Below are 16,470 nucleotides of genomic sequence, written 5' to 3' on the forward strand. Positions count from 1 at the left end.
TGGACAACTTCAGCAGACAGGTCAACGTGACTGAAACTGGGAAAGGTTATGTTAAGTATAAAGGGCTCAACCCTGAAGTAATTTCCTTCGGTTGTTTTTTATAATCAGGTCTAATGACCCATTGTAAAACTGTGTTTTGTGAAAGCATTAGACAGACACAATATGGACTAAACTCAATTCAGCCTATGTCCCTCATCTCCCTAAGGCCGAAGCTAAAAGCAGACTGTACACAAACACTCTGGTCCCATGCCTCCCACCCCCACAAACCCTTAATAACATGAGATTTGAGAGCATGTCTAGAAAGGAAGGGGGAAAGACCTAAATATCTGAAGACCTAAATTCAAAGCCAGAAAAGAAGAATTTCTCCATTAAGCAGTTAAGATTTCTCCTTTAAAATACAGAAGAAATGTATTCTCTTGCCTACTGTAAACTGTTTATAGCCAAGCTTGTATACACACACAGGCTTTTTTTAAAGACAGATTTTAGAGTGATTCATAAAAAGCTGACTTGAGCAGTCACCATAAAGACATTCTGCAGTTGCAAAGACAAATCTTCAGCTTATTGGAGCATACCATAGAAACTGGTCATCCCAAATAACTTTTATATTCTGTACAGAAATTTTACTAAGCGATGCAGCACACATAAATTATAGGCCTGTTTTCACCTAGCTCACAGACACCACAACTCCTTAGCAATATTTTCCTAACATTCTATGTCATCATACCACCTTACTGGAAAACTAAGCACATGGAGTGGGTATGTTGCCCTAATGTAAAAATTGCTGTAAGCCACACTTAAAATTTGGGAACGTGCAGATGAAGCAAGGTTTACTGAACTGTTGAATCAGAACCCTGCATGACAAAACCATTCTGTTCTATCAGGAAGAATGAGAGACACACTGGCTACACAATTGTGGATGTCACTTTGAGAAACTCAGTTCTGAGACTGTCAATGAATTATTTTGTCTAGTTCCTCACAGGCAGTATAGAGGTTTCAGATTATAAATTACCATATCATATGAAAAGTACATGAAGATGCCTCTAGTTAAGATATATCTTGGGACACAGTATAAATATTAATTAGACATGACCTGCATACAAATACTGTACTGCTATTGAAGATTGCTTCTGGAAGTGACAATTTACCTCTAATTTACCTGCTAATTAGGAAATTTCAAAGATTCAATTCAACACTTGTGATAAAAGTTAGGATGGCATAAAAATGAGAAATCACTAAGCATCTTAAAAGTCTCTCTCTCTCTCTTTTAGCTGTCAGTGCAACAACAAATGTGCACATCCTTCTTTTCCATTTTCTGATGAAACAGGATAAAAAGATAAAGTCACATAAAAAGTGTTTATCAGAATTATCTGATGGAGAGTTGGGAACTAACAATTACACTGACTTCAACCATATGTGGTAAAGACCACCACAAAGATACATTTCTTGAAACTACCATCTCTTGACGCAGCAGAATGGAATTGCTCTGAAAAGGTCTTCCTGACAATGCCCTTAAGACTGAGAAATAAAGCTAGAAGAAACCCTTTGATATTTCATACAAAGAGTTCTAAATAATTCCAAGAAATCAATTTTCTTTGGGAGTGCAGCAAGCTTTCAACCAAATCCAACAGGGAAGCCATTTTCATGAAAAACTGAAAAGATGACTATTAGGAAAAAAAAAAAAAGATAAGGAAAAAAATTCTTTCTGCAAACTTTCCCTTTTTGTAAACTGTGTACTACAAAGTTCAAGCATCCAAGAAAAAATTAAGGTACCACTTAAGAAAGAAATGGGAAGCCAGGGAAAGCCAGACTTTTAGACTTAAAACTAGCATCAAGGTAACCTATTTCCACCTTGGTATTTGGACAGAAAATCCAGACAACTCAGTGAGGCTGACCAATCTACAGAGCTGTCGTACAGAGCAGAGACACTATGAAGTTCCACTTATTCAGTCAAATTTTTTATAAACATTCAATATATAGTATTTTTGAAGCTTTCAATATATACATATTCCCATTACAAGAGTATATCACCCATGCAACCTTTAGATTTTCTTTAAAAAAAAAAAAAGGTGAAACAAATTGTATCATACAGCTATGAGAGATACCTAGCTTAAAAGTCACAGGTGTAAGCTGGCTCTGAATTCAGAATTCATATTTAATTTAACCCCCTTGTCCCACACCACCTCAATCTCCTGAAAGCATTAGCAGCTTCAGAAGCTGTTGCCAACAATGTAGACTCATGAAAACAAAGGGTTACATTTCATTTGATCTAAAATTAATTTAATCTTCTACCATGTATCTGTTTCATATAATAAAATATTCTAATCAACAGTCCTGTTATCTACAGTATTTTAATTCAGTTGGATAATGGGAGTTCACAGTTACACTCTTCATAAAACACACTGAAAAAGAGCTTCACATTCTTCTCCATTAGTAGATTATAACAAAATACATAAAATAATGCAGCTTATTGAAGTAAATTAAGTAAATATAAGTAAAAGCTCCTAATTTATGGCTGTCTTTAACCAAAGTAAACCATTATCCTATGCTATGATCCCTGCCAACTTGATTCTTCCAATGGCAATCTGATTGCCACAGATGGAGACCACTGTATCCAGCCCCCTCACCCAAGGAGAGCCACTGAGAGCCAGCTCCCCAAGACCATGTGCACAGTATCTGAATACAGGGATGGAGTCTCTACCACCTCCCTCAGTAACCTGAGCCAAGGCTTGGTCGTCCTCACAGTCAAAATGTGTTTCCTGGTGTTTAGAGGGAACCTCCTCTGCTTTTTTGTGCCTGTGCCTCTTGTCCTGTCTGTGGGCACCACTGAAAAGAGTCTCTCTCACTTCTCTCTGCACACTCTCTTCAGGTATTTATATACTTTGATGTGATTCCTCCTCCCTGAGCCTTCCCAGGCTCTCCTATGAGGAGGAATTATCCAGTCTCAGCCCCTCAACCATCTCTGTTTGACTCTCTCCAGTATGTCAGTGTCTCTCTCAGAGAGCTGGTTTGCATTCATCTTTTTCCAATGAAACTCCAGAAATCCTGAGTTCCATTACCTTTCGGGAAATCCCTGATCAAATTGGCACTATGTATGGAATTCAGCAGCTAACTTTCTCCTTCTAATTCAAATCACTTTTAGTAAGCTAGAAAGGAACAAAAATCTTTCCAAAAATTCACACTTTTAAAGTTTAAATGTTCACTAACATTCCTATGAACATTATTTTCCAGCATTATATCAATGTTTAAAATGCAATCTAAAAATCCATTCAGTGAAAATCATTATTTTAACAGCTGCTACTAGATTATTTGTACTCTTAAACATTCAGTCACCATAACCTGAGTAATTAAGTTATCAAAAAAGCAGTATTATCTGGAGTCAGTATAAATATTACAAACCCCATTTTTGTCAAGGGAGGGCATGCTGACCCAGGTTATCATCTTACTCCTTCAAGAACTAATAAAATTTGGGAAAAAGCAGATAGGGATCTAAAATACCCTTGTAAAAATCATGAAGCATCATCATTTCAAACATATTGTCATGAACACCATGATGTTTCTGGGCAAACAGTTTGCCTTATTAAATAAAAAATATGTACTGAATATATTTTTTCTTTGCTTGTATGGAAAAGTAGGTTCTACCCCCCAAAAATACATGCCATAGGTTAAGGATAATCTGGGAAAAAATTTGGTTGGGAGTACATTAAAGTACAGGTTTCATTCCTGAAAGCATTCAAAGCAACATGAAATCTTAAGGCCCTCAAACCACAAGCCCTAGAAGCCTTACACCACACTACACAATTTCATGATAGAAACTTTTTTTCCTTTTAAAAATTTGCACTGCTTTAAACTTCCATGCTGTAGTTCAAAAAATTTGTATTCCAGCAATAAAGTTACTGACAATGTCTTGTGGACTAGACACTTGTTTATATTGAAAGTACAGCCAATTAAACTAAAACTTGTAATTTAAAGCTTCATGGAACAGTAATTTTTATGGCCTGATAAGTAATGGAGACAAACTTAGGTAACCCAGAAAGGCCCAGACAAATATATTATTTAAAAGCAAATGTTTACTGGTCAGGCTCACAAACAATACTGGGTTTTTTCCCTTCTTTGCTGCAAAGTACTAAGAGTACACACACGAACAAAGCCAGAAAGAACAGGGAACAGAGTTACAAAAGAACATTAAATCAGAAGATAATTTATCTGCCCTGCTGAGAAGAGGTCAGAGAGGTAAGCCAAAACATTGGAAAAGAAGAAAATACCAGAGAACTAAACAAAAGAAAGTAGAAGTGTAACGCTCAATTAAGATACTGTAGGACTTTATACAATACTCTACACCAACCTACACTGATTAAATGATTTTTTGATGTCTCCTCTTGATCATTTACCTACAAAACCAACAGCCCTCAGAGCTGCTGACAGAAAACATCTCTGAAATTATCATTTATACAAAGCATACATGACAAAGTATAGCACTGCCCAAACATTCAGCTGGAGCACAAAGCAAGAGTTAGGGTGAAAAAGAACACACCAGCAGCACTTCTGGTAATGCTTACACGTTTCCAACTAGCTGCAATTAGTTCAAGTGTGATGCTTACCTTTAATAGTTTCCTCCACAACTTCTACTACACGATCTATCTGCTGAACCTAAAAAAAGTCAGAAGGTAAATACCTAAGTAGTCAACAACTAAACATACTTTCATATTAACTAGTCTTTCAAGAGTGTCTTCTTCTGGATTAAGGGAGAGTAAAGAATTTTGGGCTGTGTTTTTAGCCAGTTTTTACTTTCTATGGATCTTGGTCAATCTGCCAAAAGTAACTTTAACATTTACCACCCAATTTAAACCAAATTTTGTCCTCAAAAATGGCAAGCTCCCATAAGTTTGGCAAAAATCACCAAACTGCTAGAAAAGAGTTCAGGCCTTAAGCTGTTCATAGTCTGTGACAGGCAATGGTGAACCAGGCACTCAGCACCTGGGTGGCTCAAACAGACAAAGTGCTCCCTCACCAGAACACAACAAAAAGCTGAGGATGTCAGGGCAGAATATAGGAGAGAAAATGAATGAGGTACTGGAGGGGGAAGACACTGGAACATAGGAAGAAATTAAAAATACTGTTGTGAAATTTAAAAGAACAAGATAGTCTCCTGAACTTGATGCAGGCTGTGTTTGGAAATGGAGAGAAAAGCCCTCATGCTTTTCACAACACAAAATAATCTTTAATGACCTTAATATAACATCTGCAATAAAGACAACAAATTTATGTTTTAGTGTTATATTTGCCAAAATTCACCAATAATGGGATAAATAGTTCAATTATTTCTTAATAGGTATATCAGTCTTTATTTAAAGTCAATGGCCAACACACTGTAGAGATTTTGGCATATAAACTAGAAGGAATCAACATTAACACTGCAAAATTAAACACTCAGGAATTCTTGAAGCTGAGGTTCTTTCCACAGCTTTCATCCAAGCCACCTATTCTGTATAATTCTACTTCAGATATTTACATACAATGCATGAAAGCCAACTTGTCACACTTAAGTTTGTATGCATTTTTTCCACAATATTCCTTTCCAAACACTGCTTCTCTAAGCTGTACTAGAGATGTACATTAACTACATTAACTAGATGTAGCATGAATTTAGCAGTCTTTTCCTTGGAGTTTGTTTCCCAGCTTGTTTCCAAAACAAGCAGAAAAGCACAAGTTGCAGAGGCTTCAAGAGAATAACCTGGTCTGCAACAAGGAGCCTGGAACATGGGTGCCTCATATCAAAGCCATTAAGTCTCTCTGCCCTAAACCACTGAGCTTGTCATCTCCTGTAAATACAAGACTGCACAATCTTGTCTGCTTCACATTCATTTTCCCAATCTGTCTAGTAGAAGTTAAAAAAAAGCTCAGCTATAGCTGGAGTCTGATTTTAAATTCCCAGCTGAAGTCAGTGGGAGTCAATTCCTTCCTTGTCTGAGTGTTGGATCAAGTTCATGTAAAAGTATTTTTCTTTTTCTTTTCTTTTTTTTAATCTGTATTTCTTTTGAAATACAGATTTTAAAATAGGCATGTCCACCATTTCAGATTTTTTAATACAGTACATTAGTTATAAATTCTATAAATTTAGTTATAGTATTCCTAATATTTCCAGTTTAATAATTTTATTGAAAAATAAATGTATTTAAATAATTTTCTGAATCACAAGCATTCACATTACAGACATACATACCTAGCAATCAGCTTATAAAGGAAGCACACATAAGCAGTCATATGGAACACATGCATATTTACATAGTAGTGTAAACATCCATTTTGGATATAGTTTTAAAAATTATGACTCAAGATATTTAACATACATACTTTCTACTAAATGTTTAAAAAATAAATAGAAAACTTCCATTTGGAAATAGAAGTGTGCACACTTAAAACTGCACTACAGACAGGGAGCAAAGTCTGTGTTATATTACCTAAAGTATTATTGCTATATGTCTCAGTACTAGACTGTTCAGGTTCATAACCATTTTAATAATTTAAAATATGAGAAATCTGGGTGGTTCATAACCTGAGCTACCAATTACTTTCTGCATTGTGCATCTGAGGAATTTTTGCATTGCTCCAAATCCCCTGCTGAATAAAGATAGAAAAAAAAAACACCAACCATTATATTGCATCTTCATTTTATTGGATAAATTAAATTATTCTCAATATGTCTGTCAAGAAGATGGCTCATGTAAGTAATTAAAATTAGTAGTCTGAGAGATGAGATCTTCACCTAGAAATGGATGTTTGTTCTGCCTTACATGTTATTTCCCACATTAAATATTTTTCATTTGAAATTATTGGAAATTTTTTGGCAAAAGCCCCAAGTGCTCAGGAAGAAAATGTGGAATGCTTCCAGTCTGCATTTATGAAGATAAAAGTATCTTAGAAAATGTGAGGTGAACGTGAAGTGAAAAGAGTGAAAGGCTTAGAAAATTCTTATTGGGGGAAAAAAAAAGGGCGGGGGAGAAATGAAAAAGGAAAAAAAAATTTACAAAGTCATAGTAGTGAAATTTTCTTGACTATATAAAGGTCTGGTGGATGCTTTTCCTCACATCTCACTAACCTTATGAATAATTCTGCTCTAGACTGGCATCAAAGATAAACCTTCAGAGCACAGCTCCAATAATGTCTCTCTCCATCAGGCATCAGGAAGTCCATGAAGCACAGAGACATCCTGGTGGTGTATGAAGGGAAATGACACCATTCCTCAACATTTCTTTGCAGAGTGCCTCAAAAAACCAAACCCCAGGACTGACAGCAGGACACCACTCCTGGGTGTGTTAGTGCACCCCACTTGGTTCCACAGATCTTGTGGCACCGTGGTTCCAGCATAGTTAGGTACATTTCTGACTTAATGTCCACTTCAAATGGTTCTCCACTGGGAGGTGAACAGAACAAGAGCTACAGACAGAACAGAGTTGACAGTTGAGGGGAACTGTGCAAAAAGAAAAACAAGAAACAAAAGACTCAACCAGGACAAATCAGGGCTGGTGCAGAAATCTGGGCTGAGATTGATATGGGCCGAGAGCACAGGCAAGGCTGGAGAAGTAGCCAAAGCAGGGAACTGTCTGGTGAAAAAGCAAGGATAAAGAGAGTTTTACAAAGCATGAAGGCTGAGTTGAAACAAAAGCCAGGAAAAATCTTTGACCCTTCCTGGTGGGATCAGAACTAGGCCTAAGTGCAGCTCAGCAATCATTTGTATTCATAATAACCCAGCACTGTCAAGCCCCCACTTAACCATATCCCTAAGCACCACATCTGCACGACTTTTAAATACCTCCAAGGATTGTGACTCAACCATTTCCCTGAGTAGTCTGGTCCAATGCATGATCACCCTTTACATGAAGAAATGTTTCCCAAGATACAATGTGAACACCCTAGGAGTGACCATAATATCTAAACAGAGCTACTTGAAGTAAAACAATATTTTTTTCTCATCTTGAAAAAAGCCCATATATTGATTTTCATTGGCATAGTTAAGAAACAAAATGGTCACTACATAGATAAAACAGTCTGTCTTAGGTAATTACAACATGCTATTTATAATCCTAAATATTTTAACTCCAGTTCACCAACTCTCTGTTTCATCTCACCTTGTTTAGGGATCTCTGCCAAACACTGGATATTAAAAGACTACTCAGCCTATCCCCTCTCTAAAGCCAGTAAAAGGGAAATACATGGCTTCAAAAGGCACCTCAGGTCTTCTAAAAATCTAAATTATTTTAGAGATAATTATCTTCATTGACCATAAAGAGAGCTGAGCAAAACAGACTCTCAAATTACAGCACTTAGGCAAGATAAATCTCGGGCTTAATACATAACTTCAAAAGGCATGTGACTATAGCCACCCTGGCTTCAGAGGGATAACATCTGTGTTTAAAACCTTTGCTGACAATACTGACCAAATGGGCATTACTGTGGGTTAGGAATGTATCCTGAGAGGAGGATCTACACAAACTTTAAAGGAAAGGGGACTACCCCAGAGATGCACATAAACAACTGATTTTCATTGCTAAACACTGACACGGCTGAAGGATAATTCTTATCTAAATTAATTGCTACACCCTTTGATAGGATAGTACATAGCTACTGTAGAAATCAACATTTTCTATTTGCACATCCAATTTTCAGTTTAAAAGCAGGTGCTTAACTGACACTCTTTTCTGGCTTTCCCAGTTCAAGTGTCCTATATGAATATCAACCTGGGAATTCAAAAGCCAAAGCAAACCAACTGACATTTGTATGAAGCCATTCTTAGCCATAAGTTACAGAATAAGAGTGTCCACCTGTTCCCAGGTTTTCAGCATATTTTCCAATAAGTTCTGCTAATTCAAATAATTCAGACTAAAATTCCATCAAATTTGGCTTTCATGAAGTACATATTGGATATTTGCATTTCATGCAAGGCTCTGTTTTAAGGGCAGCAGACAGGCTCCAAATCTTGAATGCAGTCTGGCCTTATAAATACTGCAAGGTAGGCAAGTACCACTATCTCTGTTTTGCAAACATCATCAAAACTTTTATGAACTGAACCACAGAAATACCATACAATGTATCTTCCTGGTTTATGAGGCCAAAGCAGTAGGGATGTACAGACACTTGGCATCTTGGTACAGTTCCAGTGATTTCCTTTCACAATCGCACTGCTAAAGCTTTGCTCGCCGGAGCATTTTACAAATGAAGGAATAAGGTACATTAAACTTAAAAGTGTATACCAATTACAGATGTACAGCTTGAGAAATAAAGTGCTTGCTTTTTGTAATGCACTTAGCATTTTTTATGCTGCATCATCACTTTATAGCAGTGCTCCTAGTGTTATGTGCTGCTGCTGGCAGTGTTCAGCACTCCCACTAATCACATTCCAGAGTTTCAAACTGGATATGAAAAGAAAATTACTTAAGGCTTGCCTTATACAGTAGAATAGCCAGGGGAAAGGGTTAGTTGGAGGTCAGGAGAATGCAAGGAGCCTTGGCAGAGGACTTTCATGGCTATGTATTTCTCCTGGAAGCAGCGGCTTCAGGCTCATCTTGGCCAAAGAGCCTGCAGTGCCCTACCATGCACAGGACCTGCACCTTCTGACCCAGAGAGCAGCAGCAAAGGGGGGGTTACAGCCTTCCAGAGCAGCAACACTGGATTGCTTGTGTGGGTTTGTGCAGATGAAAGAATAGGAGTGAGACACTTCCCTTGGATGATGGGTGTATGGCAGGAGGTGATAGGTCTTTGATGCTAGATGTTACACTGGGAAAGACAGAGAAGGAAGGAGAATTTGAGTTCTCATTCAGGATTCACTCACCTGTGGAGCTATTGTATGCTTTTAATGGAATACATATGTGGATTAGGCCCCATGCTTTCAGTCTGCACAGCAAGTTTGATGATTTCAAAGCATGGATACACGGGCCTTGTGAAGCCCCTTAAGACCTATAAACTCCCAGCAACCTGACCAGGGGTTCCCACACATAGCATCATTTGGAGATCAAGCACCTTAAAACTCCAGAAAATGTCAATGAAATAGAATATCCCATTCCAACGGCTCAACTATCACTGGGAACCAGGGTTTTGCATGTTCTTGTATGGAGCTCAGGAAGTGAGGAAGCACTACCATTAGCTGCATCCATTCAGGGGTCCCAAAACATAACCTGTCAGCTAAATCTTTCATTCCCCCTTGTCTCTCCCTTCCCTTCCCTTCCCCTATGATCCCCTCAAAACAATCTGCACAGTTACACATCCTACTTTAGGATGTGTAACTTAGGTGTACTTAGGGTGTGTACTTTAGGTCTAACTTTTTTTTAGTTACTTCCTAGCAACTAAAAATGAAAAGTGAGTGATAACTACATAGGAGAGCTGATGTCTCTTTGTGCACTGCACAAGCACTTGAGTTTGAAGTAAGTACACCACAAACTCAAAGGAGTAAGCTCTGGAAACCACCAGAGGGGAACTGGCTGTGAACCTCTGTAATGCATTATTGTGTGCTTCAGGTACTTTTCACCCTTGGCAGGTTTATTACTGCCTAGAATTTTCCCGTTGCACAAAAGAGCTCCTTCACCTTGTCATGTCACATGGTGGTTTGCCTTACACACAGCCTATGGCAAGGCCTCAACCCATATTATGTTTATAAAGTAGCAATTATTTTAAAGAAACACAGAAGCACAGTAACATCACAAATGGTAAGAAGGATATGAAGTTGCCCTTCCTTTCCTTCTGGCCCAAGGAATAATCAGGCAATAAAAAAAAAGAACAGTGGAAGTTCAGTCCTGTATTTTTCAAATACAGATCAAAACAAGCTCTGGTCTACTAGAATTTCTCTGGTAGTTACAACACAACTTCCTCCTCCATCCTAACAAGAGGAGCAGAAGAGCCTCTGACACACTGCCTTTAGAAAGCCACCCCGAGGGAGTTCTAATTGCTGGTAAATAAACACATTCTCAGACAACATGGTCCTTTAAAATAAATATTGAAAAAGAGAAAAAAAAAAGTGTGGGGGGAGAAAATAGCAGAACTTATATAAGCAACAATAAATCAACTATGTCTCTCAGCTAAGTTGAAGACCAACCTCATATAAAAGAAAGATTTTCAAAACTGTACTCTTAATGCTCAAAATTTTAAAGTAGAATCAATATCCTATTGCCAACAGAACATTTTCTATTTCTCAATTCTGCAAAAACTGCCTTTCAAAAATATTTTGCAATAGTAAGATAACAAGTCTTGTCCTTTAAATACAGTCACCCTTTCACACACATTCTTTATAAAATGGGAAGAAAATCTTAAATGTACAAACTGAAAACATAGACAATAATATGCTCTTAGCTTTGTTTTTGTTGCCTCAAGGTTGAGACCTTTCTGAGCTTAGGGATCTCTTATTCAAAGCACAGTAAATTTTACCACAGCAATGACAGACAGAGGACAGTGTCCTTATTGCAAAGACCAAATTTCAGTATTTTCAGGTCTAGTTTCAAAGCACTTGGGAACACTGCATTAACACCTAATTCATGTCCTAACAGAAATCTTTTTGTAAAAAATACTAAACTACTAATACTTTTCATGAAACACTGGTTCTAGGTACTCAAATGAAGATGATGAGAAGAGCTTAATTTTCAGAAATTACATGCTACCTAAAAGAGAATTTTTAAAAAGAGGGGAAAAATGTTTAAAAAAATCTAACTTCCCAATTTTAATAGGTTAAAATGCATCAAAACTGAAACATTGCAAGTCTTGGTCAAAGTGACTTGGCTCATTTTTGTCCCCTCTGTCTACATATGTGTAGGTATTATTATATTGGCTATAACCAGTATAATATAACCAATCATGGATCAATAACTTTGTGGCCTCTGAGCAAAGAGGAAATCCATTCACCCATTTTACTTTTTTCTTTTCCAAAGGTGATTCAATGATACAGTAGTACCACATCCAACAGAACACTGAAAACACTTTATTACTTAAGTCAAAGTTCTGTGGTTTCATTTTCGAGGTAAAGCTTGGTAACTGTTTAACAAGTCAGTCACCAGTGGATTTAACTCTTCAAACTGCCTCAAATTTAAACAAAATAATAATTGCTATTTTCCATTCTGCTTAATAGTGTGAAGTAAAGAAACAACCACGAAATCCTCATCTGTGTCTGTGTAATTCATATGCTCTAGTCCCCTATGCTTCTTCCACTGATTTTAACAAAGGTCTTAAGGTTTGTCTTGGAGCAAATAAACTGTGATATTCTTAAGAATATGGTAACTGATATCTTCATCCTGGATCAAGCCTGGAAATTTCCATGCTTCAAAAGGCACTGGAAGTCAGCTCCAACAACAGCATGCTTTTCTTTCTCTCCTCTTTTGCCACAGCCAAATCAAATCACCCTCGACTGAAGGAAGGTTTAAATGTTGTATAATGCAAAAAGATGAACAGGAGGGGCACATGGCAGGAAGCTTCTCTGCTGATTTTTCCCAGAGAAAGGCAATAGAGTCTAGATATTGACATTGACCTATTGAAAACATTAATGAAAACCTTTGATTTCTGAAGATACATACCCCTATAATACTTAAGCCTTTCAGGTACTCCTGGCGAGGTTGAGCTTGTGGTACACAGCCTGCTAGCACAACTTTCTTCTTCCCTTCTTGGGCTTTCCTAAAGAAAGACAAACAGAGGGTCAATATTTTTTAAATTATCATTTTCAACTTCAATACTCACATTATGCCTGTGAAAACAGAAAATAATCCCAATGAAGACCTCACAAAATCAGAAGCAACTTGAGCATGTCTGAGCCTCAGAAACCAAACAAACCAACACACCAAAAGAACCCCATGTGAAGCTACAGCACACCTGGTTCAGTTTGGGGAGTATCTACAGAGACCATGACCATTGCATATGTTGGACAAAAACACAACTTGAAAGCTGTAATCAAGTTCACTTTATTTGCCAAAATGGTAGAAGAGAAACTGGCCAAGAAAGATGGGACAGAGTAATTAACATTGATTCAAGAAGTTACACAGAATGCAAGGGACAGAGCACAGGAAGCAGGCAGGAGCCCCTAGCTGAGAACAGACACGCTGATGTAGCACCAGGCAGAACTGACCAGTTACATCAGTCTTCTGATGTCTACTTAAAACACTTATTTACTTTGAAATATTAAGTTACTTTAAAATGTTTCAGTATTTAAGCATATTGAGCACTTTGTCTGGATACCTTATTTTATTCCTTAACTTTTACACTACCTTAGTATCAGGCAGGAAATGAAAACACTAAGATGAAATGGTTAACACTGTTCATCTCATTAGTAACATTTTTACTCACTGTGAATTCAGCAGTGAGTATCAAGGCAGGACTGAGTCTCAAAACTGATGGAAGTTCTGCACAGAACTAGCAGCCACACACAAAAAAGTGAGATGCAAAACCTGCCAATGTCCATTCAACTTTGAACATCATCCATCACCACATTAACCAACACAACAACTGCATTAACAAAGTGCAAAACACAAAAGAAGGGAAGTGCTGAATAATATTAGGAGATTTGCTAGGTCTAGCACTTTATGGGTTGCTCCAAGAACAATCTTTCATGGTTACATGTTGCATCATGGCTTCTGTCAAACTGGAACCTGGATCTTTTCTCCAGCAATGTATGAATTCATGAAGTGTTTACTGTTATGTTGGAATAGGCTAATTCACATCACCACAATTTTCAGAAAAAATATCCACAATACACAGGTATGTAGACAATTTCATACTCTTCAGCTTGCTTGAGCTGTCTGCAAGATGAATGCACTAAAGTGATGTTCAACAAGCACATGAAGACTAAATTAGTATCTGTCCATCTCCAGCAAAGGCAATTTTAACAAAAAAAACCCAAACCAACCCAGAGTGGTACCACAGAGAGTTTCCCTGCTCAGAATTTCACTCCACACTTATTATATTGGCAAATCTGTTTACAATTTAGAGCTCAAATGAAAGCTCAAAATCACACACAGATTGCAATAATAAAGGAGATCACAGGCCATTTTGCTAAATACCTTGTGTTGGCTGCTGCACTAAAATAAGTTACTTTAATGGAAAGAAACAAACACAAGTGAGAAATAACAAGTAAATAGATTATGACTGTTACCTCATATCCAATATAAATGCAGCAAATATCTATAAGATATTTGATTTTGTTTTAGTGGGACTTTCAGGAAATATTCAGACATTCATCATACAGAACCTTGTTGGTCCTCTACTTGCACACTGAGTGTATAATATAAATGCACACCTTTTCATCTCTTCCTTGATAATATTTCTGTGGGTAAAGAACTACGATAAGAAGCTAATTTAATATATTTCTTCAGCACAGAACATAGAAACATGTCTCCAAAACCTGTAATCCCTCTTTTCTTTCAGTGGTAAACATTTAAGGGTTTTTCAAAACTTCAATGGAGGTTACCTACTACATATCCAAGAAAAAATAAGAAAATAAAAATCATACTTCATGCTTTACCTAAAAATGTCACATAGCACCATGTGATACTCCACTAACTCAAAGGATAAAAATCACTACTTATATAGTCTAACAGACTCAACCTAATGCCTGGAGGCAAGACAATAAGCCCTGTCTCCAGCAAACAAAGCACACATCCCTAGGCAACTTGGCATCTGGTATAATCTGCTGCAAGCAACAGCCCGCTCCATCTACTTGAAAACCTGTGAGCACCACAGAAGAAAAAGCTTTTATTCATGTCTTTTTATCTAAGAAAAAAAAAATAAACAAAGTTTCCCTTGACACATTAAATGGCATTTTAATGTTATTTCACAGCTTTAACATTTTGCTGTATCTTCTGGGACTATAACTAGAGCTAGGGGGGAAAAAGTTAACATGAATATTCTTCATAATAAGCATTGCCTTCACTTAACTTTTTAAAAGTTGTACAGGTCTCTGCAGAGCAAAGAATTTTGTACACTGAGATTCTTTTTTTTTTTTTAATGCAATTAAGTGGAAATGCCAGAACTAAATTTTCAATCATAGCAAATTTTCATTACCTTCATAATATACCACACAATACATAAAACCCATCACGAATGAAAAGCCATTGTAATTATGATTTTTTTTGCCTCAATTTCAAGAACCACTTCTCAAAATATGCATTCCAGTGCTATATTGTCACCTCCTTTTAATATTGTTTAATGAGCCCTACTCATATTAACAAAAGCCTGCAAAAATTATCCTTCAGAAATCTAGTTAGCACGAGAACTGTATTAGAAGAGCCTTTAGTCTTCAACAACATGAATAGTAAGGAGAATAATACCTCATGGAATCTAGTAGGTGGCATGAATAAATACATCTTCTCTTTTAGAACCCTTTTTATTTTTAAGTTACATGAACTTTACCTTGAACTTTGAATTTGACTCATGAAACATCTTCTAGAAGTATTCATTTCTAAAAGCTACTTGCATGACATACATTTGAATAAAAATTTAATTAGAGCAATTATTATTTTTTTTAAGAAAGGTACTTCCTAAGTAATGGGTGGGAAACAAAAAACAAGTGGGAAACAACAGGAGCATGAGGTGCTGCATACAGCAGAGGACTCATACAGGATCACAAGAATTACACTCCATTGCAGAGATAATGACATTTCTTCCATGTATTCTGCCTTGAAAAAGCAAATTTAAGAATGTAACTGGAGAATTTCTGCTTTGCTCATGAGCACTTGTATTTATGTTAGGAGCCTTCCTAAACTGGAATATTTTTCTCACAATTCTATGCAGTTTGTGGCATGGTTCCCCTAATTTTTCTTTTTTAAACTTCAAGAAAATTTAGTCAGTAATACAACAAAGACAAAGAAACACCTCCCAGTTTTCAAAAAAGCTGCCCATAAGCATTTGCTACATCAGCACTGTGTGTACAGCAACACTGCTGGATACCATGGCAGCCAGGGCAGGAAGCTGCTCCACTTTCTCATGACTCACACAGATACTCGGGTGGAACCACCAAAAGAAAAAAGCTAGGGACATTTCCCTGAGGTTCAAATCCAAGGAAGGCAATAAAAAAGTGAAAGCAGAGAAGATGGGCCAAGTTCAACAGAAGACCATCTGTGATAGTGAAAGTTATTGCTAACTTGCTCTTTGCTAGGGACAAGAGGAGCCAGACCACCACTGCTTGCCTGCTCATTTCCCTCTCCATAGGCAGAGCTGCCCACTGGAGTTTTGTAAGCTGTGAACTCCTAAGTAACTCACAGCTTTCAGGCAGCCACCACCACACCCCACCAAGGGGTCCCAGCTGCACAGGAAGGCTTAACAGGCCTCTGAAATAAAAAGCACTCTGGTCTGCAGGGAGGAAAGCTGATAAACTACAGACTTGTCAGCATGAAACATGCAATTTGTAAAGCGCTGCTCCAGTACCAGAGATGTGAAACCAAGTATTTCGCCTGCAAACCCCACATTTTTTCTTCCAAAACCCATTGTTGGTGGAATTAAATAATGAAG

The 16,470-nt window shown here is 37.3% G+C and overlaps 1 protein-coding gene across 1 annotated transcript in view; it reads right to left on the minus strand.

The window, feature by feature from the left end:
- The window catches only part of CDKAL1 (CDK5 regulatory subunit associated protein 1 like 1), a 382,964-nt gene that overhangs the window by 250,574 nt on the left and 115,920 nt on the right, over window positions 1–16,470 (minus strand). The window contains exons 6-7 of the mRNA XM_059475653.1: window positions 12,549–12,645; window positions 4,599–4,647 (exon numbers count right to left, since the gene is read on the minus strand). Coding sequence (XP_059331636.1) covers window positions 4,599–4,647; window positions 12,549–12,645 — 146 coding nt within the window. The remainder of the gene's footprint in view (window positions 1–4,598; window positions 4,648–12,548; window positions 12,646–16,470) is intronic.

The sequence above is a fragment of the Ammospiza nelsoni genome, chromosome 1 (assembly GCF_027579445.1).
Source record: "Ammospiza nelsoni isolate bAmmNel1 chromosome 1, bAmmNel1.pri, whole genome shotgun sequence".
NCBI lineage: Eukaryota > Metazoa > Chordata > Aves > Passeriformes > Passerellidae > Ammospiza > Ammospiza nelsoni.